At 39.5% G+C, this 22,080-nt stretch overlaps 1 protein-coding gene across 1 annotated transcript in view; it reads right to left on the reverse strand.

Moving 5' to 3' along the window:
- EYA3 (EYA transcriptional coactivator and phosphatase 3) overlaps positions 1–22,080 on the reverse strand; it is a 126,071-nt gene that overhangs the window by 20,618 nt on the left and 83,373 nt on the right. The window contains exons 6-11 of the mRNA XM_044667937.1: positions 21,168–21,304; positions 15,275–15,412; positions 8,293–8,378; positions 5,628–5,811; positions 2,383–2,522; positions 1,038–1,121 (exon numbers count right to left, since the gene is read on the reverse strand). Coding sequence (XP_044523872.1) covers positions 1,038–1,121; positions 2,383–2,522; positions 5,628–5,811; positions 8,293–8,378; positions 15,275–15,412; positions 21,168–21,304 — 769 coding nt within the window. The remainder of the gene's footprint in view (positions 1–1,037; positions 1,122–2,382; positions 2,523–5,627; positions 5,812–8,292; positions 8,379–15,274; positions 15,413–21,167; positions 21,305–22,080) is intronic.

Genomic DNA, 22,080 nt, shown 5'->3' on the forward strand with positions numbered 1-22,080 from the left:
TTATGGTAAAGATGCTACCCACATTCAGAGGAGGGACTGCAGGAGAGGAAACATATAGGAAAAACAACTGCATGAACGCATGGGTCGGGGTGGACATGATTGAGGGTGTAGACTCGAAACTACCACACCAATGCAACTACCAACAATTTGGAAATTGGTCTTGATCAAGGACACATGACAAAACTAGTGGAAATGCGCATGGGTATGGGGGGCGCGGGGCGGGGGGGGGGTTGAAGGGGAAAGGAGGAGCATGAATCATGTAACCATGTTAAAAATGAATATTAATAAATGTAATAAAAAAAAAATAGTGTACAGGCCTAGGCCTTGGAATTTGGAAGACATGTGTTCAAAACCTGCTTCATGTGTTGTGTTTTTTTTTTAAGTCATGTGATTCTGGGCAACCTCTCTCATCAACTGTAAAATGGGAATAAAAATAACTAGCATTTAGACAGAGTTGTGTAGATCAAATGAGATAATGTATAAAAGCACTATGCAAACCTAAAAGGAGCATATAAATGACAGTTTTTATTTCTACATATTATATTGCTTAGGCAAGGCATTAAGAATACAAGAATGAAAGCTAAATTATTCTCTTTGAATGGGTTTCTACATTAAATCTCTGTGAGTTCTATTTCCCTGGTGCACATAGCAGTTATTTAGTGGAACAGACTCTGCAACCTAGGTGGCTGAGTGTACCCCTTAAAGACTTAATAATCCCTGAAATCCAGAACTCTGGTACCTGATTTTAAATCTCAACTTCATACCAAATCCAGTGATGAGAGCAGTGTTCATTCCAGGGGACATTTTGAGATGTGATTTTAACCCTGGTATTGTGTTTCTATCCTGGTCAGCTTGTGTTCCCTTCCTGACCCAAGACTACTTCAAAGGTAACAGGAAACATTCCACTGTTCTCAGCTCAAAACATTGAGCTCTCTGATATGTTGCATCAATCTGAACTTTAAGGACCAGTCCTCACTCAGCTAAATCATTCCTCTTTTGGGAGGGAATAGTGCTGGCAAAGAATGGGTCACATTTACCTTTCCATACTTTTGAGCATAGGATCCCGTGAGAAGAGAATGGAAGATGATGATGGTTTCATCCAAGTCCCAGAGAAACACCCGCTGGGCAAAGAAATCAGGAAAGATAAGAACAGACACATGAATTTACAGTTTTGGGACATGCAGAATTTTAGGCTTGAGAATCATCTAGTGGAAATTAAGGTCCCAGAGTTTCAGTGACTTGTTCCACATTACCTATTCTGTGGCATCTTCAGCTATTTTAGGGCAATTGGGGAGGGGCAATTCCTTAGGGGAAGTAATGTGGGCTGCTTATGACTTGAAGGAGGAAGCTGAATGACTTGGAGTCTAGTCTAGTCAAGCCCTGGGCTTGACTCTGTCCTCAGACGTACACTGGTTATGTGACCCTGGGCAAATCACTGAATCTCTCAGGGCCTCAGGTTCCCTTTTTGTTAAATGATGGGTTCAGACTATGGGATGCCATGGTTCTTCATCTAGTGCTCTTTGCATTCCATCATTCAGCAACTTCCCTCAAGTCATAAATGCTTCTCTTATTAGAACTAAATTCTGCATGAACCAAGCCAGGAGAGGAGACTATATTTACTGCTTTGGAGATTTAATGCCCACAATGTAATTTTAGAACCTTTAACATTATGAAATAGGCAAATAAAAACCATATTAACAAAGAATTAGTAGCCCCAAAGATACTGGTTCAAAACAGACCCTGATGCCCTATTCTGACTAAAGCTCCCCATAGGCAGAGGTGTGGACGAGCACAACAAAATAACCCAATAACCTTTGGTTTTGGATTCTGGTGATCACACCACAGACAATTCCCACAACTGGGCAATTTATGTCAATTATTGGCTTTGGGATCATTTGTTAGATAGTTGAAGAGAAAAATGTTACATTTTCTTTGAATACTCAAGCATTTGGGCTCTCTTGAAATTCATGTAAGACTTTTCTTCTTCTCTAACATGGCCATCTTTGAAACACACTTTAAATGTTATATCCTTCAGGAAGCCTTCCCTGATGTGCTTCTCTAGTCAGCACTTTCCTTCCTACTAGTATTCATATTGCACTTGGCTTTGCATCTCTCATATCTTTATGTATTAATGTGTATTCTCTTATTTATTATGTTTCATCATTATCTCTACCAGTGCTACCCACACTTCCTAACTTCCTGCTCAGCATTTAATCCTGAACTGTGACTTGGACTGGAGATATTCCCCTGACTTCCAGGCACTGCCCTGTCAGACCAAGTACTCAAAGGAGCATGTGCATGTGCACACACACACTCTACAGGAACTCGCTATCTAGAAGATGACAATAAGTAGCGAGAAATATAAAGCAGGGGGTTACACACTTCCAGCTCACTGTCCTGGGCAGGTGCAGCATCAGCTCTCCTCTTGCCTCGGTTCTTGGCAGGTGTATTTTTCCTAGATTGCTCTTCAGTGTCTTTACTTGGAGTACCCCGAGACAGAGATGGGCTTGAAGAAGGATCTCCTAAAGCAGACAAAAGACATGCTGCAGTCTATACTCATATTAGGAACAGAATTAGGAGAGAGACCAAGAGAGATACCACACAAAGGGACTTTGTATAAAATGGGTGTGATACTTTATACCCATCACACTGACAAAAGTCACACAAAATGATGCCAATCACTGCTGGAGGTGGTATTGGGAAGCAGGGACACTTACATATGTCAAACAAAGTTGGAAGAATCCTTTGGAAAACCATCTTGGAGTTCAAAGTTAAAAAAAAAAAAAAAAACTCCCATACCACCCCACTCCACTTCAATACCTTGGGACCCAATATTCCTTTTACTAGAGTGTGTACTGAGTGACACAGTAAAGAACTAAAAGAGGTAGCCAATGAGTGAACAAACGGCATTTATCAGGTGCTTTTAATGGGCCATATATTTTGTGAAGAGCTGGAGGGCACAGGTACACAAACAGGAGAGGCCTTATTCTCAAGAAGCTTACCATCTAATAGGGGAAAGAATTATGGTCTGTTAAAAAATGCAATTAGTAGCACTGTTTGTAATTGCAAAGAAGTGGCAATAACCTAAGTGCCCAATAGATGATGAATGGCTGAATATATTATTCTATATTAATCAAAGATTATACTACAATGCCATTTAAAATGGAAATAAGAGGATATAAAGAATTTAGAGACTTATATGAAGTAATGTGAAGTTAAGAAAACCATCAGAACAATACATACACCAAGAATATGAAAATAAAAATTTATCTTTATAGCAAAAATAGCAGTGCATGAACAGAGAAAAGAAGAGGTTACAAAAGGAACACCTAAAAGGATGTTAAAGATGTATTATATGGAGAAAATCCTTTTTATGTGTAAAGAGCTGTAAATGCATGTTTATTTGGTCACTGTTTCCTTCAACTGCATAAATGCATAGTTTCAATAACATATACACGAACAGAGACAGAAACCAGATGCTACTCTTTGTATTATCCTGAGATAAACAGGCATTAGCAAAATGATTAGATTTGGTAATTAGACGTGATTATTATTTTGCACATCACAATCTTCTTGTGCAAATTCCTCCAGTCCTGCCTGCTGTCTACAGAATGGTGTAATAAATCCTATGTCTAATATCCAAGATCCTGGGTAATGTGGCTGCAGTTTACCCCCCACTAGTTCCTGTGACAAACCTACCCCTCCCAAATGGGTCTATTCACAGCCCTCTTCTATGCCTTGGTGTTATTTCTGTCTTACTGCTCCTAAGTCTATTTGTTGAAGTTCTGCCCTTTCCTCAGGGGCACAGAGCCCTCTCTTCTCTGGGTAATCCCAATAGCATCTGTTATCTGTACTGCTCATGGGAACTTGGCACACCACTTTACAAGGCTCTTTATATTGCACTGTGTCTATGATGGATCCCAATCTAGCAGAAACCAAGAACTGTTTCCTATCTTTTGTTCCCTTGCCACCCAGCCCAGTTTATGCCGTTTGACCTGTTGACAATGAGAGTTAGTTATGCTTAGTATGGGAGGCAGCAAAGTACCATAGAAAAAGTATTCAGTTTGGAATCAAAGGACTTGGGTCCAAATCCTAGCTCTGTCACTTACTGCCTGCGTCTTTGGGAAAACCACATAACCTCTCTGGGCCTCAGTGACTAGAAAATAAGGGAGCTGGCCAAATGATATCTAAGGTCCTTTCCAGTCCTATATCTATGGTCTTTTAAGTAAAAAAAAATTAAATTTAAAAACTTACGTAGCAGAAATTCTTATTCTGGGCTAGGACTCATGAACTTGAAATGACAGCAGCTATCAGATGATGTTACTGAGGTATGCAGAATGCACACATTCCTGAAGTGTGACTGAAATGGGAATTCTTTCTCAGTTACATGAGGCACAGATGAACCTGAATACTCACTTCCTTGAGAGAGTAGGAACACATGCATATCTAAGTGCACATCAAAGTGTGAAGAAGCTAATGTAAAATACTCATTGAATCCCATAATGACTTCATTTACAAGTACCTGGCACACATAGGGACTGGAGAGCCTGACTGTCTAGCCACCTAGTTGCCATGTATCTGCCCAAGAGCTCCCTCTCTCACATATCCAATCTTTGCCTATGGTAAAGGAGAACCCACTTGTATTCTAAGCCACATACTTTTCCTGGCATGTTTTTCTTGACATCTAGACTAAAATGGCATCCCTGCAGCTTCCCTTACTGTTCCTGGTCCTGCCCAGGGGTCAAACAACAAAGTTAATCCTTCTTCCATGAGACAGCCCTTTAGATAGTTGGAGAGAGCTAGGACTTCTGCCTTAAATCTCATCTTCTCCAGAAAATTGGCTTAGGTCAGATCTACAGCATGAAACTCTAAGAACAACATTTCTATCCCAAATATATTGGTTAGAGAAGTGGCCAGACAACCTGGGTCCAGAAGAGACCTGGAGAGCCTCCTGGAAACACAGACTTACATGACCGTGCCCACATGTAGTGAGATCTTGAAGATCTCACTAGAGAGTCTGATAATACCACAATGAGTACAGTGAGGTAGCAGGGGGCCCAAGGACACTTGTATGAAAACCTGGAAGTTCCTTCTCTTGAGAATTGGTGGCATTAGGGTCCAAAATAGTCAGGGCTTACATAAATGTGATCAACTTGAATCAATGACTCCTAATTCTATGGTATGCTGGTTGAATGACCCAGACCAAATCACTTAGCCTCAACTGCCTAACCCTTGCTGATTTTTTGTCTTAGGATTGATACTAAAAGTGATGCAGCTGGATGATTCAGTGGATAAAGAGTCAGGCCTGGAGATGGGCAGTTCTGGATTCAAATTTGACCTCAGACTCTTTCTAATTAGCTGTATGACCCTAGGCAAATCGTTTAACCCCAACTACCTAACCCTTACTGCTCCTCTGCCTTGGAATCAATACATAGTATTAACCTTAAGACAGAGGGAAAGGGTTTGAAAAAATATCATTATGGTACAAATGAGAAAGAAGACATTCCAAGGAATCAGTCAACCCACGACAGCACTGGATAAAAAAAAAGATCCCCACATTTATTAGGAAATACCTGTTAGAAGGCAAGACCTCAGGTGACATGTTCAGAGTGGCAAAGGTTACTTACCAGAGGAAAGTCTCTGTACTGCTGGTGCAGGCACCATGACGCTGGGCTTTTCAGTCTGGTATGTGGCTGCTGCTAACGTGGGGTTCTCAGGGTCACTGTTGTTCTGGCCTGTGACCCCAAAGCTGGAGCTGGGGTAGCATGCCTGGTACTGACTCTGGCCAAGGATGGTGTATGTAGGGTAGTCCTGGAGTCCAGAAAAGGGAGTTAGGAAAGGACAGATAACATTCACCTCAGGATCTCCATTTTAGAATGAAACTCTTCAGAGGAACTGTGTATGAAAGTAGTATCTGAAATGTAGCTTTAATAATGCCAGTTACTGTGGGAACATTCAACCTGATGTTTTCTATAATTCCACAGATATTTTTGTCAGTGTTAAAAAAGCAATTGTGACAAGAGAGCAAACATTTACTCAAATATTAATAGCAAAGCAATGGACAAAGGATGTGGGACAGGGGTAAAATTACACAGAAGACACAAGTGGCCCCCCCTTACCTCCTCTAGGCTGGATCACACAGAGAAGAAAGTGAATATAAGGCAAAGTGAATATAAGGCAATATGTAAATAGTAAGGGCCATTAAAATGTGTATGATAGGGAAAAGTATCATGGAAGGTTGAAATGGTCCAGGAAAGTTTCAAAATTTGGCCTTGAGAAGGATATGGGGGAGGACTACAAGCAACCATGTAGAGGCAGAAACTGAAGATAAATGCTCACTTCAGGAAAAGTGAGTAGATAAGCCTGGGCTATCTACCAAACTGTAGGAAGTCTTGGCAAAGGGATAGGAGAGGGGTGATTTTAGAATATTTGTCTTATGATATGTGTATAGGGGAGAGGGAGAGGGAGAGGAGGGAGTGAGAGAGATGGAGAGAGAGAAAGAGAGAGAGAGGGAGGGAGGTAGGAAGAGAGAGAGAGAGACAGACAGACAGAGACAGAGACAGAGACAGAGACAGAGAGACAGAGAGAAAAGACACAGAATGGGGTTAGGAGATTATTACATTGACTCAATGATCCTTGGAGGTCACCAAGTCTAGCCCCTCCTTTTATAGTTGAGGAAATGGAGTACCAGAGGATTCCAGTGATTTACTTAAAGTCACATAGCTAGCAAAAGTCTGAGAAGGCATTTTCACTCTCCCTACTACACATACCATCCTGCAGGTAATCAACCAGGGTCAGGAGGAGGCATCACAAGTGGAAGAGGACATGATGAACAGAAAAGGATTGCTAAGGAGCTTTTGGTAAGATTTGGTGAATGAAGAGATGGCAGACACAATCTGAGAGGAGTCTAGCATAACTCTGGTTTGGGACATGGACAAGTCGGAGAATACAGTGCAGGTGTTTTGTGGGGGCAGGGAGAGATGAGGAGGTTTGTTTAAGATATATTGAATATGAAGGGATGGCAGCTAATTACAGTGAAAATAGCTGGTAAACTGACACTGACTCCTTCGAATAAGATACCCTGTTTTGACTCCAGGCATTTCCCCAGGCTGTCTCCCAGACTTCTGCCTCCTAGTTTAAGTCACAGTTAAAATCCCACCTTCTTCAGGAAATCCTTCTCAATCTCCTTTAATGCTAATGCATTCTCTTTGTTCATTAACTCCAATTTATCCCTTAGGTATCTGATGTGTACATAAGTGCCTGTATGTTGCATACCTCATTATTATTCAACAATAAGCTCCTTGAGAGCAGGGACTATCTTACTTTTCCCTATATTCTCAGTCCTTAGCACAGTAACTAGCACACAGGAAAAGCTTAATAAATATTTACTGATTGACACGTAGAAATGTGGAACTGATGCCTGAGAGAAATGTCAAGGCTGGACATATGGGAGTGTGGGGACAGCAAGGGATCTTTTGTATAGAGGGGAGAGGTACAGTTGCAAAGATAGAGAATATGAGGCCTTTCCTGATCTCGGTGTCCTCTCTTGCCCAAACTGTCCTGGTTTGGTTTGGCTTTGTTTTATATGTACAGATACATGTACATATTATCTTCCTTTATAATTGACTAGAAACTCCTTGAAAGCAGATTGCTACATGTCTCTGAATCCCAAATGTCTGGCATGTATAAAAAAGAGGAGTGAAGAGGGCCAAGAACTGAAGTTCTAAATTCAGAGTATAAGAAGGGGATGAGGAATCAGTGATAGGGAAAGGGGACACTTGAAAAGGCAGGAAAAGAACAAGGGGCAAACAGACATCCAAGAAGGCATTTCAAGACAGAATGTAGGAAGGGGGAGGGGCAAGGCCAATAGCATTAAATGCTGCAGGGAATGCAAGAAGAATGAGGTCTGAAATCACTGCTAACTTATGAGAGAACAGAATAATTTCAGTGGATTGGTGGGGACCAAGACAGGTTTGGGGAGTGGCAATGGTGACTTCAGAGTGACATATTAAAAATCTGGCTGGAAAAGAAGAATAGATAAAAGAGGTGGCTCTGTGAGGGCGGGTGTGTAAGGGAGAGAACAGCAGGGCCTTGGAGCTTTCTGACAATCAGGAATGCTTTCCATAGCTACACAACTACAGGTACTAAGGGAATTGGGGAGGGGAGAAGATCTGTCTCCAAGATGTGGGACTGGGAGCGGGAATAAGTATATGTCCAAAGGCGGAAGGGAAAGATTGAGTGGAGAAGAAAGGTACCCTGGATTAGTGAATAGGAAAGGAGATCGCCAATTACCTGGTTTGAGATGCTGGCAACTGCTGATGCTGGAATATTGGCAATTGTGGATGAAGAGGAGATCAGGCTGGCATTGGTACTTGAAGCTGCAAGATTCAGAGTGTCAAAAGATATTAGCATATGATTATGCAGCTTTGAAAGGCCAGAAGAGGCTGCAAATGCATTAAGTGTGTAGGGCAACAGGGAGTAGGCTACACACTTCAGCAAAAGAGGGCTGCAATAAGTTCAATAGTATCAGGATCAAAGGCAAGTAAGCTTTGTTTCTGCATCATACTCCCCACACCAGACCAGACATCTGACTTATCCACAGAAGCCTCTTAAAAACTGTCTTTGGCTAAGGAAGTTCAGACTTAAAACTCAAGTTTCCAAGGCAGTACACGCAATGTATACTCATAAAAACAATAAACATACATAGAGCCCAATCACTATAGTTCAATATCTCAGGCTACTGGAAAATGAATTATCTATAATGACTTGCTAAAAGAAGTAAATAGAAACTCACAAAATTGCTGTGTTAAATCCATATGTAAAGTTTGGTCCCACCTTCCCAAATCCCATAATTCCTGGAGTGAGATAATTACTATGGATGGGACTCTGTCTTTCTAAGTATTAAAAACACAAAGTCTTCCTCTCCTGTAACAGGTTCTTAATAAAATCTGTTGAAATAACTTGAAATAACAGCTTAGACCTGATTATTGGAATCTATTCAGCTTAACAGACAATGAATGAATGAAAAACCATCTAATAAGTGCTTACTTATTAAACTAAATAAGGGTTAGGCAAAGTGGTAAGCCTGGAATACAATATAAATAGCAGCAGAAGGAATACAATATGAAAAACAAGATAATCCCTGCCCACAAAGAGCTTACATTCTAATAGGAGAAAACACAAATAGGAGAGCTGAAGTGGTGGAGGGATGTTTTTTTGTCTCTTCAGTCATAGGGCTGGTGGTTGGAGTTATTAGACAGTGAATTGGCATACCCATTCCCAGGAACAGTATTGATGATTTGATTAATGTTTCCAGTCTAAGATGGAGAAAACAGGATAGGAGACACTGCATAGAGGCAAGATGGCTGGAGTGCAGTTGGGCAGGTCTGAGGTGGAATAAATATATTGCACTCCCACTACACAAGGCCTCAGAGTGGGAGCTAGACATTCGTAACTGAAAGAGGTCAATACCTACCTGCTAATAAAAACAGGAAAATACAGAAAATATTAACTTTCTGGTTCCAAGAGGGATGGTCTAGTGCAAGGTGCACTATATTTATAAATATAAATGCTGAGACATGCTAGAAAATTCTCTTCATTGTTCACACAATTCCATGAGTCAAACCCTTCAAAGACCTCTGGGCTGGGAATTAACCTTGAGGTCCTCAGAGATAGCACAATTCCCAGGATTAATATCAAGAAAAGGAAGTCCAACTTAACTTGGTTTCTGTCTAGAATTCACCTCCATGGTGCTTCACAGATTATGACTCTTAAAACCTTATTCTTCTACCTTTCCTCTCTCTTTTTCATCAAAGCATCAAAACAAATCTGAGCTTAGATATGTGACTCACACTCAAAGGTTTCACCATCAGGGTATTAAAATAGTTGAGGCCCACTTTTGGATATCATGGACCAGGGTCAAAAGAGCAATCCTAAAGAAAAACTTCCAAAAAGAATGGGCCAGATGAAGAGATAGCAAAGCCTCAACCATTCCAAAGTAAGAATGATAAATGTCCAGTTCTGCCCCTAAGTTGTCCTACAAAGGCAACATGATTACCTGAATGTTATAGTGAACTGAATGTGAACAAGATTATACAGTTAAATGTGTAAATAAGATAATAATACCGCCAGTTGACTGAGTTTCCAGAAAATGAGGCATAAAGAGTGTGACTTGCCAAAGGTCACACTGGTCAGTCTCATCATGAATCTCCCATAGTTCTAAGGACTGAGGGACCTTGACTTGCTAGTCCCTGGAGTCCCTTTACTGACTTTTTTTTTTTCTTTTTTGGTTAAGTCTATCTAGCTCTTTTTGATCCCAATTTGGGGTTTTCTTGGCAAGGATACTGAAGTGGTTCGTCATTTCATTTTCCAGCACTTTTTACAGATGAGAAAACTGAGGTTAAAAAGGTTCAGTAACTTGTCCTGGGTCACATAGCTAGGAAATGTTTGAGGCTGCATTTGAGCTCAGGTCCTCTTTAGGTAATTTTAAGTGCTGCTAGAAAATTTTTCCCTACATTAAACCTTGATCTGCCTCTCTACAACCTTTACCTTTTGCTCTTGTATTTCCTCCCTGGGATCAAGTAAAACAAATCTTGAATACTATCAACTTTTTCCCACCTCAAGTCTTCTCTTCTACAGGCTAAATCTTCTCAATTCTTCTAATCCCATATCATATGATTCGGTCTCCAAGTTTGGGAAGCAGCCCAATAACTCACCTATTTCTCCCTTACATCTAGGGAGTCTGTAGCACATTCCCATGACAACGGAGTATCTGTTTCTCCCTATGTTGATCGTTATCTCTCAACTGCGCTTTCCTGCTTTGTTTATGGGAACCCAATGGCCATAGTTCTTTATGAGCATGAATATATGGATTGTGAGTCTACCCATGCATCTCTTAGGTTAGTTCAGCTTTAGATGTACTTTCTTTGAACAGACCTAGGTGTGAACTATCTAATATTCTCCTCCAAAGTGGCTTCATACTTCATATCTCATTTTGTCTTGATACCTCAATCAAGACGATGCCAGCAAGAAGCATGCCTACTATCCTTATTAAGGACCTAATTACAGCTTTTCTGCTCACCACCTGCAAGAATGAAGAAAAAAAATAAAATGGAATCTAGCAAAGAAGGGCCACTCACATGGCCTGCCTCGCCTCATCTACTTAGTGGTTTACAGGCCAGGGAAGTCAAACTAGAGAATTGGAAAGGACACAGGGGAAACTCCATGTATCTTAACAGTTGTTCACGTATTCTATTTCTGTTCTGCAGTTAACTGATAAGCTAAGTGGAGATTAAGCTAGGAATTTAGCTAGTATCAAATTAGAGATTGCATTGTAGGTTAGAATGAGTTTGGGGAAACATAGCAGTGAAGACTTTTGTCCTACAAAATACAGGGACCTGCTAGAAAGTTAATGATGCTCAATGATTCTTTTCTGCACAGAATCACAGAACTTTAGAAGCAAAATGGAAAACCTAATATAATAGAAGGGAAACCAATCTTAGACTTGGAGAATATGGATTTGAATAAAGGTTTTGCTTACATACTGGACTCTGGGTAAATCACTTCATCTGCAAAATGAGGGAGTTTAATTAGATGACATGTAAAGTTCCTTCCAGCTCTGGGTCAATGATCCTTGGATGTCAAGGAGGTCTTGTACTTAATTTTGGAAAGAGGGAAGTAAAATTATCTGAGCCTCATAACCAAGAGAATGGCAGAACTGGGAGATAACTAACATCATCAATCAAACAAAATACATGTAAATTGAACCATAATAATCATAATACATATTTTACACATCACTACTAAAGAGCCATGTTTCCCCCCCCCCAAATAATTTGCTAGTAATCCTGAAAATTATTGGTAATTGGAGGAATTCTCAATGATAAGTGTCAACAAATCACAACTATGACAGAACATTTTCCATTTGCTGTGTGTACAAAGATGAATAAAATTTTGGAGAAGTGAGTGACACTTTATTTCTCCAAGTAAGAGTTCCCACAGTAACAGGCAACACTTCCCAACTACCTAATTTCATTGTACAGAAACAACAGCTTAGACTTAATCAACAACCACATTCCATGGCATCCAGTGTCTTATCACAATGAAGGAGGTGATATCAGTGAAAAATAAAGCCTCTGATATCTAGATGACAGGAATGATAGCTGAATTACTCCCTACAAAAAGTTTGGTCAGGGGCCTCCCTTAGTTATAAGAAGACATCACAAACAAGTATTGGAGGGAAAAGCTGAGTGGAATGTTCAAGGCACCCCTAAGGATAGGAAAAGTTATATTCCCCAAGAGTTCACTTCAGGAGCAAGAAGCAACAGTCTTCAATGCATTGGTTCAGAGAGATAGATATCACTTCCCTCAGGCAAAGCAGGACAGCAAAAAGTTGCTGGGATCCCAAAACTTAAACAATCAACAAACATTTATTAATCATCTGTTCTATGCCAGACATTGTACTAGGGTGCTTGAGATAAAATGAGAAAAAGGAAACAGTTGCTTTCTTCAAGAAGCTTATCAAAAGGAAACAACCAGTATGTATATAAAATAAGCACAAGGTATTTTTGAAGGGAGAGTCTGGGTAGGGAGAAAGGGGTGGGACCAGGAAAAGTCTGATGTAGAAGTAGTTTTGCAGGAAATCAGGGATATCAAGAGGTGTGGGTGAGGAGAGAATTTGATCCAAGACTTGGTAACAGACAACTTGTACAAGGGTAAATGAGATGGAAGATAAAGAGTGATGTGTGCGAAGGAGGCCTGTGTGGGGACTGCAGAGTATAAGATGGGGAATAATGAATAACATTATTGGAGTGGAAAAAGAAGATGGGGCCAGACTGGAATGGGTTTTGAAAGGCAAACAGAAGAGAAGCAGATCAAACAGCTGTAGTAAGCTTTGAAAAATAAGGAGGGAGGGAGGTCAGAGCACAACTTGATGTAACTGATAAATACTACTACATAGAATCAACTCCATTTCTGCTCATTTGGGGCAAATTAGGGTTGTCAGAAATTTAATGCATTTTGTATTGAATTTGTTCACCAGAATAGGTCAAATTAATGTAATACTAATATTAATGTTCAATCCCTCAACTTAAAATCTTCCCATTATAAAAAGAATGTGATTTATCACCAACATATATTCCTCTTATTTAGGTGATGTATAATTTTTTGGAAAGGGGTAGTTCCTCCCCCAATGTGGATAACTACTCATCTAGTGATGTGAGTTGACTATCAGAAAGATGTGGCCAAAAACTACAATTCTTCACCCTGTAGCCAACTGCAACTTAGCTAAGTCAATCATTGAATGATAGATGGTCTTTGTCATAATCCATGGTCTACCATTAATTTTACAATCCTCTTTTTATTTCCGCTGTCTTCTGTTTGATGCAGTCTGGTTTCTTTTCTTTTCTTTTCTTTTCTTTTTCCTTCCTTCCTTCCTTCCTTCCTTCCTTCCTTCCTTCCTTCCTTCCTTTTCCTTTCCTTTCCTTTCCTTTCCTTTCCTTTCCTTTCCTTTCCTTCCTCCCTCCCTCTCTCCCTCCCTTCCTCCCTTCCTTCCTCCCTCCATCCGTCCCTTCCTTCCTTTTTTAATTAAAAAAAACCCTTACCTTCCATCTTGGAGTCAATACTGTGTATTGGTTCTAAGGCAGAAGAGTGGTAAGGACTAGGCAAGGTGGGGTTAAGTGACTTGCCCAGGGTCACGTAGCTAGGAAGTGTCTGAGGCCAGATTTGAACTTAGATACCTTGGGTCTCTAGGCCTGGCTCTCAATCCACTGAGCTACCCAGCTGCCCCCATAGTTTCTTTTCATTTCTTTTTCTTCTTCAAGAAATTATAGAAGTAAACCAGGGCAGTGAAGAAATGAGGCATAAACTGGGCAAAATTTCTTGAGAATCAGAGCAAAAAGTTTAGCCATACTGGGGCTCAACATATTTGTTTTGGAACTAAGAGCTAGCACACCTTAATGTAAGAGCTAGATTAATTTTTCAGGTTGCAAAATACAAATAAAAGGAAGTCAGTAAGAGGATTAGGCACAGGTTCCTTAATTCACAGTTCAGCACCAAATTAGCACTGCCCCCAATCTATTATATAGGAGGAATGATGTCTTCTAAATTAGCCATCCCTAATCTCCTGGCCAATCTTCCTTCTCCCCTCAAGCCAAGGGAACAAGGCTGAAGACAGAGTTGACCTGTGCTCCTCCCATAGGGCCTAGGTCAAGGTGGATTTCCTTTTAAGTCTTAAAGAGAATAAACCTTCCACAGAGAAGCAATCTGGTCATAATGTGGAGCCACTGAAAGAGGAGGGGAGTGACCTATTTATAGACTGAAGTAAACCTGCCTTCAAACTACCAGGCATTCTGATGAAATTCTCAAGCAAATCCTGGCACCTAGAACTCACCTGTCTTCATCCTATACAACTCCTTCACTTTACACATGATGAAACTGAGGCCCAGGGAGGTTAAGGAGCAAAAAAAAAATAAAAATCAATGAATGATCAAGCCAGGTTTCCCAGCTCTGAATTTAATATCTTCTCCTGCTAATCCATGCCACAACCATCCTCTCACTGGAATATGGACACAGAACAATAAGCCCGACTAACCATGGTGGTAGTAATTATAAATAGCAGTGTGCTAGAACCAGTTCATCCTGGCTGGTTCTTACCAATTGCTAAATTTTTAGTGAGAGCATGTACATTTCAGAAATTGGCAGATGTTATAAATCAGGGTTTGATTTATTGTCTTATTGATAAATATAAAGTGATGGAGAAAATCTTAATAATCCAGATTTAATTTAAAAGTTTGTCATGCACACAGTATTTGTTCACCCAGGGAGATGACTGTTAAACATATAGCAGCACAATCCTGGTTATAAATGACAGAACATTCCACACCTCAGGTCTCCCCAGGTAATCTTTTTACAACAACAAACTCACCACGTTCCAGATCACAAAGTACACTCTCAACACTAGCCTACAGCACTAGGATCCTATTTTGAGCTGAGCAGGAGAGCCTTTCTACACATCAACATGCACACAAGCATGCTTTTAGCTCTACTTTGGCAGCTCACAAGCCCAAAAGCAGGATGCATGGTACAACTTACATTCCAAGATCTAAGTTACAGTGATATTTGGGTGAGTAGGGAACTGGCATCTGCCTTGGCTCACCAAACAAAGAAAGCATGCACAAAATCACATTGTACCCCTTCTGCTTAGGGATGCAGAGCTTCCCCGACCATTTGGAGAAAAACAAAACAAAACAAAAACAACAAAACCATGCCTCTTTACCTTGAATGGGATAAGAGTAATGTGCTGGGCTTGGCTGGCCTGTGGTTAGCCCTGTAGTGCAGGTAAGAACACTGTGTTGACTTGGAGCTGGAGTCTGAATTAAACCACTTTCAGGTTTCATACCTGGCCACAATGCACCTGAATCAGATAAATTGGACCAATTACAAATGAGATACCAGGACCAAGGGCATGTTTGTTGCCTGAAAACGTCAGCCAGTTGGTCTATGTCAAAGAACAGTTAAAACTGCTTGTAAGAAAGAAATTGTTGATGCTCCTAAATTTAATCATATTCAACTAACAAATAAATGTACATAGCATTAGAATGAGATAAGAACACAGACAACATTATCTCACTGAATTCTTTAAATGGCCACTCAGGCTCATTTTAACTCTTTAGGAAAATTCACCAATGTTCAGAAGGGAAGTGAAGGCCAAGATGGCACCTGGTTCCCCTATCAGGAAGCTGGTAGGCCCTGATAATTTTGGACTTCATGGCAGCATCTATATAGGAGAATACTTCAATCTCCATTATTACCAAGAATACCCTATTTATTGGTTACTGCCCAAGGGGATTAGTGTCAAGTTTCTATAAAAATCACTTGTCCCTATAGGTAAATTAAAAAACCTATCTTTCACCCACTTTGGATGAAGATCTTTCTAAAATATGTCATATACATCCCTGGGACTTTTAAAAAAGTGCCTTGAAGAGAATTCAGCTCCTTCCAGAACACTTTCCACCAACAATGATTGCCTTTTAATAAAATGGTCATCTCCAGGGCTGCTGCGTTTGCAGAATTGTCTGCCCTTCCATTCAGTAACTCCAGAATCTTGTCCTCTACATTTGTGTAATCAGCCTTTTCAAGTCTTATAACAGCTGTTACTTCCTAATGTAGCCAGCAGGCCCTCTCCCCAACATCCTCCTCCTAAGCCTCAATAAGACTGGTGGTGACCCTGGAATCTCACTGACAATATCAATGAAGTATAAGGTCCTACCTGGCTGGAAAGACTTTGAGTATAGGCCTAGCAATTACCTGTACCTCTGATCTCAGGAATAGCCCAACTCAGGGAGTTCACAAAGGGTCTTCACTCAAAAGCCAGTTACCAGCTATGGTCATAGAAACTCACGAAAGAACATCTGCTAAGGCCTGGAGTAGCTATGCTTGTCAAAATAGGAAACACTAACAAATGAAATCACAGATCACTCGAAATACTAAAGTAATCTGTGGACCAGGAAACCAGATCAAGAACTGTTTCTTTTAAAAAGGGGCAGAAAAGTTGTGAGTCATCACTGTTTCTCCAATTAATTGGTAGGCATGGGTTTTTGCAACTACTCATTGTAGTGCTCACAGGCTTTTATGCTTCTTTCCTATATTTCTTTGGGGAGATAGTTAAGTTTTATCTAAAAAGTAATTAAAATTCCAAGATGTAATTTAAAGCAGGTTTGTGAATAAGAAACATGATATTGGTATCAAGGTCATACTAGTAAGCCAGCAAGGTTGCACAGCGGATAGAGCACTGGGACTCTCAGACACTTACTTATAAGCTTTAAGTGTTTTATTATCTAGTCACTTAATCTCTGCCTCAGTTTCCTCCTCATATGTAAAATGAGTATAGCAGTACCCACTTCACAGGGCTATTGTAAGAATTAAATATTTGTAAAGCCTTTAGTACAATGCCTGGCACAAAGGAATACTATATAAATGTTTATTTTCTTCCCTTCCCTTAAATTTCAGCATGAATTTAGTTTACCAACAGTGGAATAATCTTAATTCTCAGTCAGAGGGCTCTAACTTAACTTTGGCACTTATTTAGTCTGCTAGACACTTCACTGCTACTATTTAAAGTCTGTTGTTGGACTTGTTTAAATACAACTTTAAGAAGTAAATGAAGTGGGGACAGGTAGGTGGCTCAGTAGATTGAGAGCCAAGCCTAGAGATAGGAGGTCCTGGGTTCAAATCTGGCCTCAGACACTTCCTAGCTGTGTGACCCTGGACAAATCATTTAATCTCCATTGCCAATCCCTTACCACTCTTCTGCCTTGAAACCAATACACAGTGTTGATTCTAACATGGAAGGTAAGGGTTTAAAAAAAAAAAAGTAAATTAAGCCATAGGAATTGCAATTGGGAAAATAATGAGGGAAGAGTAACTCTTAAGTGTCCCAGGACAGTAACTGTTAAGTATGTCAGCAACTGACATAAAATTCTACTTTTCTCTTATGATCCTCTGAATTGCTTTATTTGGAAAGGCTAAGGAAAAGCATCCCTAAGATAAATCAGAATTGCTCTATTTTTTGGCACAGTGAACTCCAACATAATGATGGGCAAAGTAATGATTTTCTAAAGTATTAATGAGATACCCCCAAACCCTTCTTTGGCTCCACTGTAGGCTTTGATTATTAGGATGTTCCATTACTTCTTCTACTTGTCATTTTACTCTTTTAATAAGGCTCAACCTCTCCTCAGTGATAGTCCTACCAAGATCAGAGAATGTTAGAACTCTGAAATCATCTAGCACAATATTCTCATTTTATACATAAGGAAACCAAGGCTAGGGGTGAGGCAAAGTGACTTACACAGAGGAGGGGCCAGAATTAGAACTTAGGTCTTCCAATTCATGGTCCTATGCCCTGTGCACTAACACTATACTGTTTCCAGGCACTGTCTTCTATTTCCCTAAGATTTTATTTTGTATATTCCTTATTATCATGGTAAAAAACTAGGAATTTAGCTCAGGGAGCCTTAAACTTTAAACCAATGCTTGCAAGCTCCTTGGAATATTTGTTAGAAAGCTTGTTAGAGGTAGCCACTGGACTCTTAGGAAGCAGGGTTCCTAAATCTGTGTGTGTTTGTTCCGTTCTGTCTGTCTGTCTGTCTGTCTGTCTGTCTGTCTCAATGGCATTAGTGTCACTGAAAAAGACCCTTAGCGGGGATAAACTTAGCTAACAGCTGAAGAGTACTTTAATTCTTTTGATCTTAGAGAGCTATTATTTGATTAAAAACTACTGTACTTTAAGAAAAAGTAAGAGTGATAGGCAACCACTTAAGACCAAGAGAAAAAAATCAAGACCCCTTTCTTCACATATCCCTCATATAAAACTGAAAAACACTGTTCTTGCTCCCTTAGAGGAAACAATATCCTCTTCCATCTCCTTCAAAAGAAATTCATCACCAACTTCACCTAGGAGAGAAGCTTCTCCATTTTAGACTCTGCACTGAAAAGAGATGATTACTCTCTATGGTGGTTAATAATAGGGGCATTTCCAAGTACCCCATACCATTTATCCAAATTTCACACAAGAATAGTACTTTTTGCAGTCCTATGACTATCTGGAATAAAGAGAGATGCCAGGTGTTGCTTAGAAGTGTACACATTTTTAAGAACACAAAAAAACACTAGTTAGGGGGTATCTTTTTAAAAAGTGGACACTCTAAAGTGATATAAACACTCCCATACAAAATCTCCTACAATACTACCAAAAAGTCCCATGATAATAAGAAAAACAGCAGAGACAGAGTATATTTACATAATAACAAAGCTGTAGTTTACCCTTCTAGAGATCATGGAGATTCATAAAGCACTTTCCTAGCAATAGCTCTCTTTTTGATAGGTAGGAGAGGTTTTATTGTTACTCATTTACAGATAAGTGAAGATAGGCAAAATCAGGCGACTTAGTCACACAACTGGTAAATCACAGATGCTCAGGAAGAGAGCTCAGAAGCAATGGTATCTAACCAGAACTGGAACAAGAATCCACTCTATACCATACCTGAAAAGTGGTTATCAGCTATGGCATGACAATATCCAGTCTGGGTCCCCCTACTATTTCAAGAAGCAGCCCATTCCACTTTGGAACTATTATAATGGTGAGGGAGTTTTCCTTTCAGAGAAATCTGAAATGATTTCTTTATAATTTGCCCCCATTGCTGAGTTTTGATCCTTGGGTCAAAGACAAGTGTATTCCTTCTTCCATAGAATAGTCCGCCAGATACTTGGCAATATCTATCATGTCCTTTCTAAGTTTTCTCTTCTTCAGGCCTAATATGTCCAGATCCTTCAAATGATGCTTAACACGGTATGGTCCCAGTCCCCAAATATTATGTTCCCATCAAGAATCTACTAAACCTAGCCAGTCAAACATTACTTAAAGTCAAATCAAATGAAAATAATAATGGGATTTTAGACTGCCCCTAGGCTAGTTTTAGGGGGGCATATTATGAAATTTCAGTCTTCCTCACTGTTGAAAAGTGTCCCCCCTACACCCCTATATTCAATTTAACCAAAATTAAGAGAGTTCTGACAGTTTCCTTTACAATATATGCAGATATTCTCTCTATTTTTTTAATTTTCATAAACAAGATGACTAGATCATAAGGAATATTTTAAAGAGATGTTATCAATGTCTTTTTCATGCTTTCTTAAATGCTCAACACAAACACATGCTTCTAACAAGATATATTAGAAATGACCCAGAACTCTACTTTGAAAAATTCCTTCTAATTTTTAAAATGAAGCAAAATTAATGAATCTTTGGTAATTCTAATATTCATATCCAGGTGCCTATATGGTACCTTATTGAGAGTGAGGAGTAACAGCTAGACAGCCTGAATGCTATCCTGGTAACATTGGAAGGTAGTCTAGTACACTGGGGCAAAGTTCTATGGAAAGTCAATGGGAAAACTGAACAAGAAATACAAAAGATGAGAACGTCTGGATAGGCTGTGACTTACATAGTTGGAGGGTTAGGTGGTTAAGTATATGACAAAACATTTGATTTTGGACATTGGCTGACAACTTGGTAGACATGAATAACAAGGGCAGTATAAGCAGGGGATGAGAAGGATTGAAAAAAAGAAAAACATCTCAAACTCCTTCACTGACCTTGTAAATACTTCCACAATTGTTAGGTATATTCCTCACTCTGTTACTTTTCAGTTGCAGTTAATAAAACCTGGGCTCTCTATTATTGCCATGCACAGACCAAAATGGCCTTAAAAACAAAAAATAAAAAAACCCCAACAAACAAACCAAAAAAACCTAACAGTGGAAACCAAAGGCAGTCACCATTACTGCCTACAGATTCTAGATGTCTGGTGAAAACAAGCAGTCTGCAAATTACAGATTTTCATAGCAATTCTAGCAGGCTGCAATCTTATTAATACACTCCAAAAATCTCATTAAAAAACAAACAAAAAACCCCACCAAAATACGAACAAAATCTAGCTATAACTTGAGTTGTTGTTACAATGCACTGCCAAAATACCTGATAAATAAGAGAATAAAGAATAAATCCAAACATATGTTACTGGTGTTATTACTGTTATGTAAACTTTGGACATTTTTTCCCATTAAGAATGCCTTTTTGACAAACAGAATAAACATTTGATAAGAGTCAAAACCGAAGTAGGAAAATGATGTCAAATTACCACAATATTCACAGACAGCATAAATTCCAAAGACCTTTAACTTACCCAATTCCAACAAGAAAGAATTGATTACTTACCTCCTCACAGAGTATTAGGTTCCCATTTGTGAGTGGTGCTATACTAGGCCCAAAATAAATCCAACCGACAAATGTCTAAAGCCCTCAAACACTTACCAAATAAGGGATTTTGGATTTCTGAGTATCCTATAGATCTAAAAAAAATCACAAGTTTTGGCTCATAACATAGACATGCAATTTACAAGGCTCTCAAAGATGATTTCTGAGGGAAAGTTTTAAGTCTCATACATCACACACACCGCTGACATCCATCAGGCATGCAGATGAAACCAAGTTAACTGCTAAGCACAGAATAATCTCAGGTCTTTATGATGTCCCTTCTTGACTACTGTTCTGGGAGTTAAGTTTGTAGGATTATCATCCTAGACACTGCTTAAATCATATCCCTTACCAAAAGGAGGTAGTCCATAGGTTTGGGTAGCCTGAGGGTAGACAGCATAGGGTTGAGACTGCTGAAGTGTCTGGTATTGAGTCTGGCCAGAGTAAGCAGTCTCCGATACAGGGACTGAGAGGATATGTGCATAAGGTCTAGAAAATTAAAAACAAACAAAAAAAGTTACTTACATTAGATTTATTTCACTTCTATATATTTCAATAAACATTTAATGAGTACCTACCATATGCACTAAATACAAAAGTGCAAATATAACCCCTACCCTAAAATAGTTTACAGTAAACATGGGAGACAAGACATAGAGACAACTCTACTACAGGCAGAATGTCATGGTTGCCACAGGTGGGGTAAAAATAATGTATTGTGGGGGCAAACGAATGTACAGAATTGAAATGTACAGATGACATCTCAATTTTGGAAGAGCCAAGTGGGAAAGAGAAAAGATTGAATTAAAATGATGGCAACTGAACTGGGTCTTGAAAGATGGGTAAAATTTCCTTAAAGGGAGACTAAATGAAGATAAAAGAGGATGCCAAGAATAAGTAATATATTAATCACAGTTGAGACAAGACTGAGAGGGGGAAAGGGAGAGTGGGAGGATTACAGGAAGGAAAGGCAGTATCAGTTAGGTATCTAGGACCTCTTTAAGTTATCAGTTAGAAGGTTATCAAAATAGTCCAAACAACAGTTTACGATAATTTGAACTAGGGTAGTAGTAGAAGTAAGAATGGAAATGAAGGAAAGGAAGAGAAACATTTTGAAGGTAGACTTCATGAAATTTGGTAATATCTGTGTGGAAGGAGGAGTGGAAGAGTTAGGATGGACAAATCCAAGATTCTGAACTTAGGTGAGTGGGAAGGTATTAATATCATTATCAGGAGAGGAGAAAGTTGATAATGAAAAGTCTGGA

Source organism: Gracilinanus agilis, chromosome 3 (assembly GCF_016433145.1).
Source record: "Gracilinanus agilis isolate LMUSP501 chromosome 3, AgileGrace, whole genome shotgun sequence".
NCBI classification, from domain to species: domain Eukaryota; kingdom Metazoa; phylum Chordata; class Mammalia; order Didelphimorphia; family Didelphidae; genus Gracilinanus; species Gracilinanus agilis.